This window comes from Papio anubis, chromosome 18 (assembly GCF_008728515.1).
Source record: "Papio anubis isolate 15944 chromosome 18, Panubis1.0, whole genome shotgun sequence".
Lineage (NCBI taxonomy): Eukaryota > Metazoa > Chordata > Mammalia > Primates > Cercopithecidae > Papio > Papio anubis.
This window is the reverse complement of record NC_044993.1, coordinates 59,366,012-59,383,936: the sequence shown is the minus strand read 5'-3', so window position 1 is coordinate 59,383,936 and position 17,925 is coordinate 59,366,012. Positions and strand designations below refer to the sequence as shown.

The 17,925-nt window shown below is 42.6% G+C and overlaps 1 protein-coding gene across 6 annotated transcripts in view; it reads right to left on the bottom strand.

Annotated features, from left to right (window-relative positions):
• Nucleotides 1-17,925, bottom strand: part of PARN (poly(A)-specific ribonuclease) — a 200,060-nt gene that overhangs the window by 143,095 nt on the left and 39,040 nt on the right. For all 6 annotated transcript variants that reach the window (XM_031658442.1, XM_031658444.1, XM_031658443.1 and 3 more), the window contains 5 exons: nucleotides 13,491-13,534; nucleotides 11,945-11,987; nucleotides 11,544-11,619; nucleotides 9,384-9,494; nucleotides 8,055-8,124 (listed from right to left, as the gene is read on the bottom strand). In XM_031658442.1, coding sequence (XP_031514302.1) covers nucleotides 8,055-8,124; nucleotides 9,384-9,494; nucleotides 11,544-11,619; nucleotides 11,945-11,987; nucleotides 13,491-13,534 — 344 coding nt within the window. The remainder of the gene's footprint in view (nucleotides 1-8,054; nucleotides 8,125-9,383; nucleotides 9,495-11,543; nucleotides 11,620-11,944; nucleotides 11,988-13,490; nucleotides 13,535-17,925) is intronic.

Below are 17,925 nucleotides of genomic sequence, written 5' to 3'. Positions count from 1 at the left end.
ACGGGGTCCCTTAAGAACCCACTGCGACCCTGCATGCTGTGCTGCTGGGCACGAATGGCAGTTGTGGTAGTAAGTAGCAAAGAAAGTCTTGCTCTGTCCATGACTGGCGAGAGGGCTGGGAAGAAATCTTTTCTTTCTTTTTTTTTGTCACCCAAAATAAGTTGACACTGGGAAGAAATCTTTAATTCTTCAGTTTAAAATCTCTCTGATGTTAAATGTCAAGCACGTGCATATTACAAGAAAAACCCAATTTGCTACCAGCATGCAATTGCTTTCTATGGAGAAAAAGGGAAACCACTGGTGTGCTTTTATTTCAGGCACCACAGGTTCCTTCCTCTCCCCTCTGTACATACAGCTGTTATGTATACCTATTCAACCCTCCATACACTGCTGCGTTATATTCACTTGAAAAACAAAACTTTAAAAAATGCTCCACATCAAAGCCATCTTGCTTCTATTACATACCAATGTGACACAATCGTCATCTGATTTTTCACAGGCAAACACTAAAGTGTACGTACAAGCAAAAGTAAACACTTCACAATTGTTGCTACTACACTCCAATTTTATGTCCACAAGCTAACAAAGTTTCTTTTTCATTAAACTAAAACATAAAACACATTCTGCTACCACCTCTACCTTTATTGAATCTCCTATCATGTTAGGTCTTCTTATATTTTTTATTTCTTTTTTTTTTTTTTTTGAGACAGGGTTTTGCTCTGTTGCCAGTTTGGAATGCAGTGCTGCAACCACGGATCACTGCAGCCTCAACCTCCTGGGCTCAAGCAATCCTCTTGCCTCAGCCTCCTGAGCAGCTGGGAATACAGACATGTGCCACTATCCTCAGCTAATTTTTTTAAAGAGATAGAGTCTCACTATGTTCCCCTGCCTGGTCTCAACTCCTGGCCTCAAGCGATCCACCTCCCTTGGCCTCCCAAAGTGCTAGGATTACAGGCATGAGCCACCATGCCCATCCTTATTTATTTATTTTTAATTAACAACTAAAAATTGTATATATTCATGTGTACAACATGTTCTGAAATATACATGCATTGTAAGATGACTAAATCAGGCTAACATATCCATTACCTCACATACTCACTTTTTGCAGTGAAAACACTTAAAACCCACTCTTCTGGTAATTTTCAAGTTTACAATACACTGTTAGTAACCACAGTCACCATGCTGTATAACAGATCTCTTGAATTTATTCCTGCTAACTGAAATGTTGTGTCCTTTGACCAGTATCTGCCCAATCCTCTCCGCATCCCTTATATTTCAAGAAAAGGAAAAGAATATATGCTGAGCACTTACTAAGTTCTAGGAACTATCCAAGTCCTTTCACATCTCACACAACCCTTATAACCTCGACGGAAGAGGATATGGTTTGGCTGTGTCCCCATTCAAATCTTATCTTGAATTGTAACTCTCACAATTCCCACATGTTGTGGGAGGAACGTGATGAGAGGTTATTGAATTACAGGGGTGGGTCTTTCCTGCACTGTTCTTTTGATAGTGAATGAGTCTCAAGAGATCTGATGGTTTTAAAAACAGGAGGTGCCCTGCACAAGCTCTCTTGTCTGCTGCCATGTGAGATGTGCTTTTTACCTTCCACCACGATTGTGAGGCCTCCTCAGCCACATGGAACTATAAGTCCAATAAACCTCTTTCTTTGGTAAATTGCCCAGTCTCAGCTATGTCTTTATCAGCAGCATGAAAATGGAAACTGGTACTGGGAGGGGGCGCTGCTGAAAAGCTACCAAAAAATGTGGAAGTGACTTTGAAACTGGGTAACAGGCAGAGGCCAGAACAGTTTGGAGGGCTCACAAGAAGAAAGAAAAATATGGGAAAGTTTGGAACTCCCTAGAGACTTGGTGAATGGCTTTGATCAAAATGCTGATAATGATATGGACAATGAAATCCAGGTTGAGGTGATCTCAGATGGAGATGAGGAACTTGTTGGGAACTGGAGCAAAGGTGACTCTTCTTATGTTTTAGCAGAAACTGGCAGCATTTTGCCCTTGCCCTAGAGATTTGTAGAACTTTTAGCTTGAGAGAAATAATTTAGGGTATCTGGCATTAGAAATTTCTAAGCAGCAAAGCATTCAAGAAGTGACTTGAGTGCTGTTAAAGGCATTCAGTTTTATGAGGGACGCAGAACATAAAAGTTTGGAAAATTTGCAACCTGACAATGTGATAGAAAAGAAAATCCTGGCTGGGTGTGGTGGCTCATGCCTGTAGTCCCAGCACTTTGGGAAGCCAAGGTGGGCAGATCACGAAGTCAGGAGTTCAAGACCAGCCTGACTGACATGGTGAAATCCCATCTCTACTAAAAATACAAAAATTAGCCATGCATGGTGGCACATGCCTGTAATCCCAGCTACTCAGGAGGCTGAGGCAGGAGAATCACTTCAACCCAGGAGACGGAGGTTGCAGTGAACCGAGATTTCACCATTGCACTCCAGCCTGGGCAACAGAGCGAGACTCCGTCTCAAAAAGAAAAGAAAAGAAAAGAAAATCCCATTTTCTGAGGAGAAATTAAGCTGGCCACAGAAATTTGCATAAGGAACGAGCAGCCAAAGACAATGGGGAAAATGTCTCCCGGGCATGTCAGAGGTCTTCAAGGCAGGCCCTCCCATCACAGGCCCGGAAGTTTAGGAGGAAAAATGGTTTCATAGGCCAGGTCCAGGCACCCTCTGCTGTATGCAGTCCAGGGGCTTGGTGCCCTGCCTCCCAGCTGCTCCAGCCATGACTAAAAGTGGCCAAGGTACAGCTCAGGATGTTGCTTCAGAGGGTGGAAGCCCCAGGCCTTGGAAGCTTCCATGCAGCACTGAGCCTGCAGGCACACAGAAGTCAAGAATTGAGGTTTGGGGACCTCTACCTAGATTTCAGATGTATGGAAATGCGTGGATGCCCACAAAGAAGTCTATTGCAGGTGCGGGCCCTCATGGAGAACTTCTGCTAGGGCAGTGAGGAAGGGAAATGTGGGGTCAGAGCCCCCACACAGAGTCCCTACTGGGGTACCACCTAGCGGAGCTGTAATAAGAGGGCCACTGTCCTTCAGACCCCAGAATGGTAGATCCACCAACAGTTTGCACCATGCGTCTGGAAAAGCCACAGACACTCAACACCAGCACATGAAAGGAGCTGGGAGGGAGGTTGTACCCCTGCAAAGCCACAGAAGCAGAGCTGCCCAAGACCATGGGAACTTGCCTCCTGCATCAGCGTAACCTGAACGTGAGACATGGAGTCAAAGGAGATCATTTTGGAGCTTTAAGATTTGACTGCCCTGATGGATTTCAGACTTGTGTAACTTGCCCAAGATCACACAGGTAATAAGGGCCTGTAGCCAATGACTCCCATTTGGAATGGCTGTATTTATCCCTGGCCTGTACCCCCATTGTATCTAGGAAGTAACTAACTTGCTTGTGATTTTACAGGCTCACAGGTGGAAGGGAGACTTACCTTGACTCAAATGAGAGTTTGGACTATGGACTTGTAAGTTAATGCTGAAAAAAGACTTTGGAGGACTGTTGGGAAGGCATGATTGGTTTTGAATTGTGAGGACATGAGACTTGGGAGGGGCCGAGGGTGGAATTATATGGTTTGGCTGTGTACCCACCCAAATCTCATCCTGAACTTTAACTCCCACAATTCCCACATGTTGTGGGAGGAACCCAATGGGAGGTGACAGAATTATGGGGCAGGTCTTTCCTGCACTGTTCTCGTGATAGTGAATGAATCTCACAAGATCTGATGGTTTTAAAAATGGAAGTTTCCCTGCATGAGCTCTCTTCTTTTGTCTGCTGCCATCTGAGACGTGGCTTTCACCTTCTGCCATGACTGTGAGGTCTCCCCAACCACATGAAACTATAAGTCCAATAAACCTATTTATTTTGTAAATTGCCCTGTCTCAGGTATGTCTTTATTAGCAGCATGAAAATGGACCAATACAGAAGATGAACTGTTTTATCCCCATTTTACACAGGAGAAAACATTTGTCTAAGAGCATATCATTCCTTGTCTCATCGGTAGCTCAGAAAGACCATAAAGCAATGTCATTGCAGGAAGGCCTAGATTTCCAGGGGAACCCTGTTCAGATTCAAAACAAGGCAGCAATCCTGTAGAGTAAACTGCAGGCATCTAGTTCATCTTAACACATTCCACTGCTTACTGAAAATAGCCAAAAGAGACCCGCTCATTCTTCCTCTTTCTAAGAACTGAGGTAAACAGAAAACAACCTTCCCAAAAACCTTCATAAAAGGGTCAAGGTGTCTTGACAAAACCAAAGACAGTCAACAAAACATAAGGCAAATGTCTGGTTGTGTGCTTTCTGTTGTACAATAAAAAGCAAAAGCAGAGAGTATTTTCAGCTCTTAGATTTTAGATCTGGATTTGACCAAAGGATCTTAACATTAAATCTGGTTTTCAATGCATTGATTAAAACTGACCAAGGTTATAAAAGGAGGTAAATCATTTCCTGACGAGAGAGCCTCCAATATAAACAAAGAGTGTATTCCACACAGGCTGTCATTAGCAGTGGCGTAATCCTCATTTCCAAGGCTCAATTCTCTCATGACTTTCCTCCTGATTCCAAAAAAGCAAAGAGGACTATGGGAGGTGCCCAGGCCATGAAAAAGACAAAATGGCACCACACAAAACCCTCATCGGACATTCTTCCAGACCAGTATGGCTTATAAAAACACCTCATATCACATTCAGTCTTTGCATACCGATTAAGCAACAGTGTTCTCAGGATTTCCTCAATAGTTGACTTGATAAAGCTTCCCAAAATGGCATAACTGATGCTACTAAATGTTAATTTAGAATAACGCAGAAATAAGTGAAGTTTACTTCCCCTCGAGGTTTACTTTTTAAATGTTAAGTCTAGTGACAGCAAAATAATATATGATTTGTATATGTGGGCAGTTTAATGTCCACACAAATTTATGTTATGAGTATGCATGTTTGGTAAAGGTTACATTTAGAAAAGTGTGGTGTCAAAATAAATTAATCTTCAGAAAATCTTGCATATTTTTCTAAAATCATCAGCTTGAGATAATGTTGGGGGCAACTACCGAATGTTTACCTACAAGGGTAATCATGAAAAATGACAAAAAGCAAGGTTGAATATCCTAAATCACCTGCAAGTAAGTAAAAACAAGGTCAATATTAACACAGAAAGAGATGTCAAAAGAAGCAATTGTTTTTCCTTTTCTCTTTTTGGTCTCCTGTTCCCAGACTCAAGTGATCCTCCTGCCTCAGCCTCCCAAGTAGCTGGGACTACATGTGTGTGCACCCCCCACATCCAGCTAATTTTTGTATTTTTTGTAGAGATGGGGTTTTGCCACATTGTCCAGGCTGCTCTCAAACTCCTGGGCTCAAGCAACCCTCCTCTCTCACCTTCCCAAAGTAGTGGGATTACAGGCATGAGTCACTGCACCCGGTCCAGAAAACTCACTTTACTTACTTACTTGCTTATGTATTTATTTTTGAGATGGAGTCTCACTCTTGTTGCCCAGGCTGGAATGCAGTGGCACGATCTCGGCTCACTGCAACCTCTGCCTCCTGGGTTCAAGCAATTCTCCTGCCTCAGCCTCCCCAGTAGCTGGGAATACAGACACCGTCACCATGCCCAGCTAATTTTTGAATTTTTAGTACAGACTGGGTTTCGCCATGTTGGCCAGGCTGGTCTCGAACTCCTGACCTCAGGTGATCCGCCCACCTCGGCCTCCCAAAGTGCTGGAATTACAGACATGGGCCAACACATCTGGCCATAAAACCCGCTTTCTAAGTGGGTTAAGAATGAATGCCTATACTTAACCAAGTTATTCCAATAAATAATAATAAAAACAGGCCAAGTATGGTGGCTCACACCTGTAATCCCAGCACTTTGGGAGGCTGAGGCAGACAGATAACCTGAGGAAGGGAGTTCGAGAGCAGCCTATTCAGAATGGTGAAACCCCATCTCTACTAAAAATATAAAAATTAGCCAGGTGTGGTAGTATATGCCTGTAGTTCCATCTACTCCAGAGGCTGCGGCAGGATTGCTTGAACCCAGGGGACAGATATTGCAGTGAGCTGAGATTGTGCCACTGCACTCCACACTCCAGCCTGGGTGACACCGTGAGACTCCATCTCAAAAAAAAAAAACCAAAAAACTATATTTAACATCACCTGTGGGTTCCATGATCTATGGCATAGGCTACATTTCCAAAGAAACACTGCCCCCAAAAATAAAAGAGCTAAGAAAATCATGTTTTACTCTTAAGGAACTAGAAACAGCAAGGACTTGTGGTTAGCAGAATTAATTTTCCACACAGAAAAATTCGCCTTAATTTCCAATATACACTATACTGTTACTGAGTTCAATGTATATGAAAGACATATACATTTATCTCTGAACTTTCACAGAAAACAAGAAAAAAGATTTTAAAAAAATTAGAAGGCATAATATGATAAAATTCACAAACTCAGACAACAACTCAGCACCTCAGGAATCCAGATGTTTAGAACTGACATGGGTGTCTGCAGCACGCCACCTAAGCACAAGCATTTATACAGACATCTGAAGGAGACAGTACAGTATTCTCACCCAGCAAAGCAATGATAGGACTGTTAACAACTGCACAGAATGTAAGGAAATGATGTAACCAACACAACACTGAAATAGTGATTTCTTTTGGTGTTGCTGATAGTCATGGGCTGCCTTGTTCTGTGTCTGGCTTGCGCAGAACCTCTAGAACAAACCCTGCCTTAGAGCTCAGGGAAAGATGATGCTTTAGGGTTCTAGCACAGAACCAAACTGTAGTCTGCTCAAGGATCACTCCTTAACTTCAGTCTCAGCTTTGCTAAGCAAGCACAAAACACACTTTGAAGTAACAACCTTGAGATTGTTTAATCACTCTAACTGCTTACAACAATGAGGATACAAGAGCAAGCCTTTACTTCATTAAGTCCATTCAGATGAGGGCTCAGGATGTAATCGCAATCAAAACTTCACGGATTCCTTTTTTTTTTTTTTCTTTTTGAGATGGGGTCTCACTCTGTCACCCAAGGCAGGAGTGCAGTGGTGCGATCATGGTTCACTGCAACTTCTGCCTCCTGGGTTCAATCTACTGTCCTGCCTCAGCCTCCCAAGTAGCTGGGATTACAGGTGCCTGCCACCATACCCAGCTAGTTTTTGTATTTTCAGTAGAGACAGGGTTTCACCACATTGGCCAGGCTGGTCTCAAATTCCTGGCCTCAAATGATCCGCGAACCTTGGCCTCCCGAACTGCTGGGATTACAGGCATGAGCCACAGCGCCCAGGCCAAAACTTCACGGATTTCTTAAAAACCATTTATAGAACCAACACCTTCTTAGACACAATATTATTCAATCAGATAATAATGCAAGCATAAATAATCATCTCACCTGTCAAATTTGTTAGGGGTTGGGTGGCACCATACATAAACATCTACTTCATAGGAAATTTTTTTTTTTTTTTTTGAGACAGAGTTTTGTTCTGTTGCCCAGGCTAGAGTGCAGTGGCGCAATCTCAGCTCACTGCAACCTCTGCCTCCCGGGTTGAAGCAATTCTCCCACCTCAGCCTCCCAAGTACCTGGGATTACAGGCACTCGCCACCACACCTGGCTAATTTTTGTATTTTTAATAGAGACGAGGTTTCACCATATGGCCAGGTTGGCCTCGAACTCCTGACCTCAAGTGATCTGCCCACCTCAACCTCCCAAAGTGTTGGGATTACAGGCGTGAGCCACCGCGCCCAGTCCCTCATAGGAAATTTAAATGCCAGAACTACCAGTTCTTTTCCTTGGAAGAGATGCAGTACATCTAGCAATGTTCTCTCTTTTTTTTTTAAGCCTATATTTTTAATACATTTGTTCCCCAAAAGGTCAATTTCTACTTTCAAAAAACATCTGAGTCACTTGAGATGAAAAATATTTTATCTAAAAATGTGCTATAGCTCCCAATAACTCTAAACTGACATCCCAAAATATGAGGCTGTTCGACAATGACAGAACTTGGGAACTGGAACCCTCTGATTACTTACTTGTTAAAAAAAGGTTCGATGAGTTTTGATCTGGCAGACACATGAATTTTTGGAGGGCTGAGAAAAGAACCTAATGAAGAAAAGGAGAGAGGCATTATTATTCATAGTCACATAGACAATGCCTGAAAGTTCAGACCAAAACAGATTTAAGTTAACAGCATGGTTCAACAAAGGTGAGAGATATTCTCTTTTTTTTTTTGAGTCGGAGTTTCACTCGTTGCCCAGGCTGCAGTGCAATGGCGTGATATCGGCTCACTGCAACTTCCGCCTCCCGGGTTCAAGTGATTCTCCTGTCTCAGCCTCCTGAGTACCAAGGATTACAGATATGCGCCACCATGCCTGGCTAATTTTGTATTTTTAGTGAAGACAGGGTTTCTCCACATTGGTCACGCTGGTCTCAAACTCCTAACCTCAGGTGATCCACCCACCTCGGCTTCCCAAAGTGCTGGGATTACAGGCATGAGCCGCCGCACCTGGCCTGTGAAAGATGTTCTTATGGACCAAGTACCGTACCACAGGAAGTGTCAGCGGTTTTTCTTGCAGATTTCCCCCTCCCCTCATCTCCTCCCACTCCTACCTCAAAACCCTCCCACTTCTAACTGGATGAGTGGATCCCAAGGAAATGGTAGTGCTATAGGTTCGATGTTTGTGTCCCCCTAATATTCATATGTTGAAGCCTAATCCCCAATATGATGGTGTTTGGAAGTGAGACCTTTAGGAAGTGATTAGGTCATGAGGGAATTACTGCCCTTATAAGAAGGGTCAGGAGGCCGGGTGTAGTGGCTCAAGCCTGTAATTCCAGCACTTTGGGAGGCTGAGGTAGGAAGATCACTTGAGCCCAGAAATTCTAGACCAGCCTGGTTAACATAGCAAGTCCCTCTCTCTATAAAAAAATTAAAAAGTCAGCCGGGCATGGTGATGCACACCTGTAATCCTGGCTACTTGGGAGGCTAAGGTGGGAGGATCTCTTGAGCCCAGGAGTTCAGGGTTGCAGTAAGCTACGACTGTATCACTGTACTTCCAGCCTGGGTGACAGAGTGAGACCCTGACTCTTAAAGAAGAGTTGGCACAGCTTCTGCTCTCTCGGCTCTCCACCATGTAAGGACATAAGAAGGCAGCCATCTGCAAACCAGGAAATGGGCTCTCACCAGACACTAGGTCTGCTGGCAACTGGGTCTCGGACTTCCCAGCCTCCAGAACATGAGAAATAAATGCCTGTTGTTTAAGCCCCACAGTCTACGGTAATTTATTACAGCAGCCTAAGCCAGGAGACAGGTAATATCCACCCTAGATCACTGCGTGTTTGACTGAAACACATGCAATGCGTACCTAGGTAATTGGCCATGGAGATGAAGCACAGCCCTGTGATGTAGGCATCGTAGCCTGCCTCGTGGAGTTGTTCAGAGGCTGTGTCATAACTTGGAAAACCTTCGGCACTTTCTAAGAAAAAAAGGAAAAAGTTTTCCTCAAAACAAAGACTAGTAAGCACACTGCCCTACCAATCCAAATTGCATTAGTATATGCTAGAGAAATATCCTAAATAGGCAGAAAAAAAGTTATCTGTTTCTTAATTCTCTCCATATGAGACCTTAAAATATAAGATAACAGAGTCACTGAAAAGGAGGACTTTGATCTAGGATACAGAAACGCCTCAGTTACATTACGAAGGACTCAGCTGTGGGCTTTCTCATCCCACACTGGTGGGTGCTATTTATGATCATCCATAACTCGCTCTAGGACAATTATTCCTCTTTTGCTTGCTTTCTAAGGCCATGAAAAGGATATTCTTCCCTTATACAAGATGGTCACATCAGGACACAACAGACGATTCAGAGTAAAGATTAAGAGCACAGGCTCTGGAGTCACACTGAGTTCGAACCTCTGCTCCGCCACTTATTTGCTGTATGACGTTGGGCAAGTCACTTCATCTCTAAGCTTCCAGTTTTGTAAAATGGAGATGATAATCAAATCTTCTTCAAAAGGTTATTGTTAGGCTCAGATGAGATAGTATAAGTTAAACTCTTACCTAGTGCTTGGTACACAGTAAGTGCTCAAAAACTGTTATCTATCAATACCTGAGGTAACCCTCCCCCCAAAAAACAGAAGACTGCAATTCAATATCGACAGCTCCAACTCACTACTATCCTCTACTATGTTCCTAAGCTTAGAGATCAAAAGGTGACAGCATAACCAACTCCAAAAATAAATTGAACTTGCTATAATGCTGGCCTTGGATCATGGAGCCACTTTACAGCAAAGACTACTTTATATATAATATGGTTCTTTTGTGACATTGATAAATACAGATGTGACCAGATAAACTCTAAGAGGAATGACCTGCTTTAGACTGAATTTTCTACCAGATGCCACTATTTCATATGGAAAAAATAAGATAAAACTTTAACTCATAAATAATTATATCCTAGAACCATTCTGGAAATGAAGGTTACTACAACACAGAAATAAAAAGCATAAATGGAAATTAACAATGAAAAGACTGTAACTGTTTTTATGTCAATACAATGCTCTTTAAGTAAGAATTCTTTAACTCCGTATTAAATATTAGACTTGATGCCTTTAAAAAAAAGCCTTTTCACATGGTAGCCACCTAAGTAATATCTTCCGCTCCATCATCAACGGAGACACGTTCTTTCCAAAATCAATTATTTCCATTATATCGTTATAGAAAAGGTCTAGGTTTTCTCCCCCAATGGCCCCATCACCACTTTTCTTAATTCCTTTCTTGGACTATTACCCAGAAAGAGGCAAATAACTGTAATCTTGGCTGCTTTAATACCTTGCATTATCAGTTTCTAAACCATTAGTCCTATTATCCATGTCTTTAGCAGTTTTCAGGCTATAGGTAATGGCTTGCTAATCACCATATCAGTAGCACAATCAGGTTAACAGAGACCAAGGAAGTAGCACCTGGAAGGCTCTCCACACACCTTGGTGGTGGCTAGAGGTGGCAAAACACCACCATCTCATCTCCCTACTTCTGGTTTTCCTCAGTGCTCCTGTTTCCACTCTGAAACCAGCTGAAAAGGAGGCAGGATGGGGACTTGCCTTAATCTCATCTGTAAATCCAGTTGTTGGGCTTTTCTGAGATGGAAAATATATTTTTTACTCTACCCCTGGTGATTAATCACTAGCTCTTTGTCTCTGCTTAAATAATGTATGAAAGAATAGAAGGGCACATCAAGTTTTAGGAGAATTCCATACATTAGGAAATAAAAGCCTTGAAGCTTTAATTGTTAAAATTCTCAAAGAATGGCTATTCAACTCCATTAACATAAAATAGATGTAGAATTAAAAGACCATCTTTATTCAAAAAACAGTAATTCTACACAAGACATGTCCAAGTGAATTCAGCCAAAATCTATAAATGAACAATACGGTTTCCAGAGCCATTCTGCTTTTCTTCTACAATATACATCAATAATTATTACCAAGAGTTTGGAGGGTTTCAGGTTTGTTTAATATTCTCACCAACTTTAGGAGGGCTGAAAGGTGTCTCTTTTAAACGCTTTTCCAATTCCGCAAGGGATGTGTTGTTAATGATATCCTGCAAACCAGGAAGCAAAGAATTATGAGATTTCATCATCTAAGTACAATATATTAAAGAGATTCACTAACTCCCCCTAAAGAAAAGGCAGCATCTAGTACTGCCTCATGTTCTTTAAAGAAACACAGAAGTCTTCGTTTTTTTCCAATGTGAAAGAGAAGCAGCTAGTTTAATTTTTATAATATACAAAGTATAACCAAATGAATGAAGATCTTTACAGATGCATTAAATACCTCCAAACCTTCTGCCAGAAGGCAATATTGTTCTGGTATTTATTTCACTCAGTAATATGCAGTCACTTTATAAAGTAGCAAATGAATAATACCTTAAAAGGTTGTGTGCTGGCCATCAATTTAGTATCCAAGAGTCTAAAAAGAATTTTTAACAAGGTAAACAAAATGTGTATCAATGTTTAAAATGTCTTTTACTCACACATGTAAGCTACTTAAAATACTTAATACATAAAATACATACTTAAAACATAAAATATTTAATACATAAAATACTTAAACACAGACAAAGGAATTAAACACATCAGTCATTTTGAACCTAGCACCAGCATCCCTGCTACATTGGAGTAGGTACTCAGTCCCATCATCAGCAACTTCATTGAGCAACTGCAGGAGAGTCCACACTTGGAGTACAAGTTCTAGATTCACCTGGATCCTGAGAAAGCCCGGTGAACTCAAGGGTGAGTCAAATACTCCCATACGGTTTTACGTGGTTCAAATACTGCTGCCGGTCTACCATTCCCAAACTGCTACCATCTACTCCTACTCTTCAGGTTTGTAAACTATAAATTCTTCTGGAGGGCCAAAATCTGCAATAAGTAGTTTCATGCTGTTGTTTTTATTTCTTATTCTATTTCAGAGATCAGAAATACCAAAAGGGGAAGGTGGGGAGAAACCCACACAAAAACTCTATTTCTCTATTTTTTTTTCATATAAATGTGAACAGAGTGGGTAACAAGACAGAAATAAGCCCAGCTGAAAGAGAAACTGCTTGAACACCATGCCTATCCCTCTTCAAACAGGTCCTAAAACACAAACACTTGTTCTGTAAGCTCCACATGGCTGACCTGTGATGTCTGAGACATATGTGACATGTGACCTATCAGAACAAGGGTGCAATACTAACTGTGGAAAACACCAACAGGAAAAGGCATCGACTTGAAGTGGATGAAAAAAAAAAAATCTCTAGCCAGACAGACAGTACTTGACTGACTCTTGAACACTCTCAATTGGACACTTCAATAGTTACAAGGTACATCCTACACGCAAGACAGACAAGAGCCATCTCAAGGAGGCTTCACCAGTTCTTCAGAAAGCAAGATGAGGCATAAGAAAAAAGGAGTCTCTGTCCACTTTCACTCTCAGTTCAAACTGTGATTTTTCGATAACAAAACCAATCATAAATTATAAAAAGCAAGCCATCACAACCTTGCAGCTATTAAGTGAGCTCCAGGCTTCTATGAACATGATCTAATGGTTTTAACAAATTACTATATACCTATTTGCATTGTGTATGTATGTCACAATGACTTTTTTTTTTTGAGACAGGATTTCACTCTGTCACCCAGGCTGGAGTATAGTGGCACTATTATGGCTCACTGCAGCCTGGACCTCCTAGGTTCAAGCAGTTTACCCACCTCAGCCTCCTGAGTAGCTGGACCACACATATCCCACCACACTCAGCTAATTTTTTATTTTTTGTAGAGATGTGGTTTCACTATGTTGCCCAGGCTGGTTCTGAACTCCTAGGCTCAAGTGATCCTCCCACCTCAGTCTCCCAAAGGGGTGGGATTATAGGTGTGAGCCACTGTGCCCAGCTGACTCTTTTAAATGAAAGAGAAATCCTCAAAGAAAGCTTACCTGGGGAAAACACATGTTGTCATCTCTTTAAACTCACTTAAGTCCTAAAGAACAAGAGAAGGACTTGTTACAATTTTCCTAATACACTTGCAGTATTAAAAAACATGTAAACAGCTCAAGTTCCATAGCTGTCTTCTCAAACAAGCTGTTGGAGCCCTTAAGCTAAACTACAAAACCCATTTCTAGTTAACAAGTACTAAAAAAAAAAAAAAAACCTTCCCAATTTCCTCACTCATTGGGAACCATATAACCTGATAACTAACTTCTGCATAACCAAAACAACAAATTTAAGCATTTAATAGTTGAAATTGGGAAGGGGTGGGGGGGTTCCAATAAAATGTTAAAAACTACATATTTGAGAGGCCTATAATAAATCCAGAAAACTTCCAGTAATAGCTAACAGGCTGCGATCTACCACACAAATTTATCATAACAGTGAGACAAGCAGAGTCATTAAAATTAAATGGTTTATACAGGAAATGGGCATACTATAAACTAGCTTAGACCTTTCCTGAGATCACCTTTGAAATGTTAGTAAAAATGGCCTTGGAGGGCCGGGCGCGGTGGCTCAAGCCTGTAATCCCAGCACTTTGGGAGGCCGAGATGGGTGGATCATGAGGTCAGGAGATCGAGACTATCCTGGCTAACACGGTGAAACCCCGTCTCTACTAAAAAATACAAAAAAAAAAACTAGCCGGGCGATGTGGCAGACGCCTGTAGTCCCAGCTACTCGGGAGGCTGGGGCAGGAGAATGGCGTGAACCCGGGAGGCGGAGCTTGCAGTGAGCTGAGATCCAGCCACTGCACTCCAGCCTGGGCGACACAGCGAGACTCCGTCTCAAAAAAAAAAAAAAAAAAAAAAAAAAAAAAAAGGCCTTGGAAACACAGGCCTTTCAATACACATATGATTCCTGTTTCAACTCCAGAAAATTGCTCAAGAGGCACTAATAGCAAGTGCCTAGATTAGACAATTCATTTCTCAAGTTTATTTTGATCAGGAAGTCTAGAGCTGAAATGAGAGTCCTCTAATTTTGAATTAACTCATTTACATACATAATTGCCATGCTAGACTGAGTAGTCATACTCCTGACCCTTTGTCTACACTTCTCTTCAATGTTATTCATGCCTCATAGGAAACTGCTGTTTCCAATTAGCTTTTTTTTTTTTTTGAGATGGAGTCTGGCTCTGTCACCCAGGCTGGAGTGCAGTGGCGCAATCTCGGCTCAATGCAAGCTCCGCCTCCTGGGTTCACGCCATTCTCCTGCCTCAGCCTCCCGAGTAGCTGGGACTACAGGCGCCGCCACCATGCCCGGCTGATTTTTTGTATTTTTAGTAGAGACGGGGTGTCACCGTGTTAGCCAGGATGGTCTTGATCTCCTGACCTCATGATCCGCCCGCCTCAGCCTCCCAAAGTGCTGGGATTACAGGCGTGAGCCACCGCGCCCAGCTCCAATTAGCTTTTCAAGCCTGTAAATACAGACTGTATTTAGCTAGCTTGATATGTTTACCATTGAAAAGCTTCAATGGCTATAGTTAAATTAATGGGCAAAGTATGAACAGGCGGTTTGAATGCAAAGTCAAAAAAATGTAATAATTTGTAATCTCTCAATACCACTAGAAAGCTTTACAAGCAAGGAACAAGGAGAATTACAGCTACCTCCAAGGCCAACATATAGCACAGTTCTAGACCAGCGTCTTCTAAAAGGTCATGCTCAAATATCAAGATGGTTCATAAGAAAACACTCTCCCCTAAAAGGCAACTGCAAAATATGGATTCTTTAGCGTCCTTTTAAATGCAAATTTTGATACCAGTGCATGTAAAAGTTCTACCTTCTTATTGAGTCAGGGTCTCACTATGTTGCCCAGACTAGCCTTGAACTCCCAGACTCAAGCAATTCTCCTATAACAGCCTCTCAAGTAGCAGGTAGGCACCACCACACCCAGCCTTCTAATTTATTAGGCTTTCTAATTTATTCTCATCACTTCTTCTAAAGGTAGATGGAAAAAAACAAAACAAAACATTCTCTCTCTGGCAATGCCAGAACATAAAGAAGTTAAGTAACTTACCCAGATAGCCTTAGTAATAAAGTGAGGGATAAAACTGCGTATCCTAACCCACTTACTACTCTACAACAAATCACTTGCTCTTTCTACCAGAATTTAATTAAAGACCACTTTCGTTCCACTTAACATTCATTAACTGCTTATACGCAATGTGTTATGTTAGGCACTTAGACACAGACAACAAAATGGCTACACCCCTTGTCCAAGGAGCTAACCACCTAGAAGGGGGTTATGCTGTATAATATAAGACAAAATTTATGTAACATAGAGAGGTACAATGTTCTATGGGAGTTCAGAGAAAGGAAAGATCACCTCTTGGGCAAGGTAGCAGGCAACAAAAACTTCACAGAGGAGGCAAAAGCTGCACCGTGGAGAGTTAAGGGAAAGTTGTGAACAACACTGAGAACAACGAAAGAAAATTCAAGTTGGAAGAAATTAAACAAAGCACCTCTTAGGGAACAAATAAGTCAGTCTTGGAAAAAGGAGAGTAACAAACAAGTCATTAGACTCCACAGAAAGCTTGGGCTGGATCACAGAAAAGCCTGATATGCAGGGGTAAAAACACTCAACTGCCTAGAAAACAAAGAGTGTGGGATTAATTTAGAATTTTCAGCAGGTTCAGCGACAGAAACGGAGCCATACATCAGAAGATTACAAAACTGGCAGTCGGGAGATACTTCATTCATTAAATCGATATTTAATGCCTTCTAGTGCCAAGCTCTACTCAGTATTCAAAACACCTAGAAGCACAGAATTAAATACATTTTCTTCTTGCCTTGCTGATAACTTCATTGCTTTAAAGATCAAAAAGGGCTGGGCATGGTGGCTCATTCCTGTAATCCCAGCACTTTGGAAGCCCGAGAGGGTGGATCACTTGAGGCCAGAAGTTTGAGACCAGCCTGGCAAGCATGGTGAAATCCCATCTCTACTAAAAAAAAAAAAAAACAAAAATACAAAAATTAGCCAGATGTGGTGGCATATACCTTACCCAGCTACTCAGGAGACTGAGACGTGAGAATCACTTGAACCTGGGAGAGGGAGGTTGCAGTCAGCCAAAAAATCACACCACTGCACTCCAGCCTGGCGACAGAGTGAGACTCTGTCTCAAAAAATAAATGAACAGGCTGGGCGTGGTGGCTCACACCTGTAATCCCAGAGTTTTGGGAGGCCAAAGCAGGTTGGTGGATCACTTGAAGTCAGGAGTTCAAGACCAGCCTGGCCAACATGGTGAAACTCCGTCTCTACTGAAAATATAAAAATTAGCTGGGCATGGTGGCAGGTGTCTATAATCCCAGCTAGTTAGGAGGCTAAGGCAGGAGAATCGCTTGAATCCGTAGGCAGAGGTTGTGGTGAGCCAAGATCGTGCCACTGCACTCCACCCTGGGTCACAGAGCAAGACTCCGTCTCAAAACTAACTAACTAACTAAATAAATAAATAAATAATAAAGGTTAAACAGTCAAGAGAAGAGCTGCTACTTCGATCTACTTGGCCAATAAGAAGTGGGTGATCTGGCCAGGTGCGGTAGCTCACATCTATAATCTTAGCACTTTGGGAGATTGAGGTGGGCCGACCTCTTGAGCACAGGAGTTCAAGACCAGCATGGGCAAATGGTGAGATTATGTCTCTACAAAACTTACAAAACAGTCAGGCGTGGTGGCATGTACCTGTGGTCCCAACTATTCGAGAGGCTGAGGTAGGAGTACCACTTGAGCCCGGGGAGTTGAGGCTACAGCGAGCCATGATCGCGCCACTGCACTCCGGCCTGGGTGACAGAGCAAGACACTCTCCCAGAAAAGAAAAAAAAAAAAAATGGCTGGGCATAATGTCTCACGCCTGTAATCGCAGCACTTTGGGAGGCCCAGGCAGGCAGATCACCTAAGGTCAGGAGTTCGAGACCAGCCTGGCCAACATGGCGAACTCCCATCTCTACTACAAATACAAAAATTAGCTGGGCATGGTGGCAGGCGCCTGTTTATTCTAGCTACTCAGGAGGCTAAGGCAGTAGAATCGCTTGAACCTAGGAGACGGAAGTTCCAGCGGGCCGAGACTGCACCACTGCATTCCAGCCTAGGTGGGATACAGAGCAAGATCCATCTTAAAAAAAAAAGGTAATGAGGGGCCGGGCTGGGTGGTCAAGCCTGTAATCCCAGCACTTTGGGAGGCCGAGACGGGCGGATCACGAGGGTCAGGAGATCGTAGACCATCCAGGCTAACACGTGAAACCCCGCCTCTGCTTAAGAAATACAAAACTAGCCGGGCTAGGTGGCAGGCGCCTGCAGTCCCAGCTACTTGGGAGGCTGGAGGCCGGGAGAATGGCGTGAACCCGAGGCAGAGCTTGCAGTGAGCTGAGATCCGCCACTGCACCTGAGCC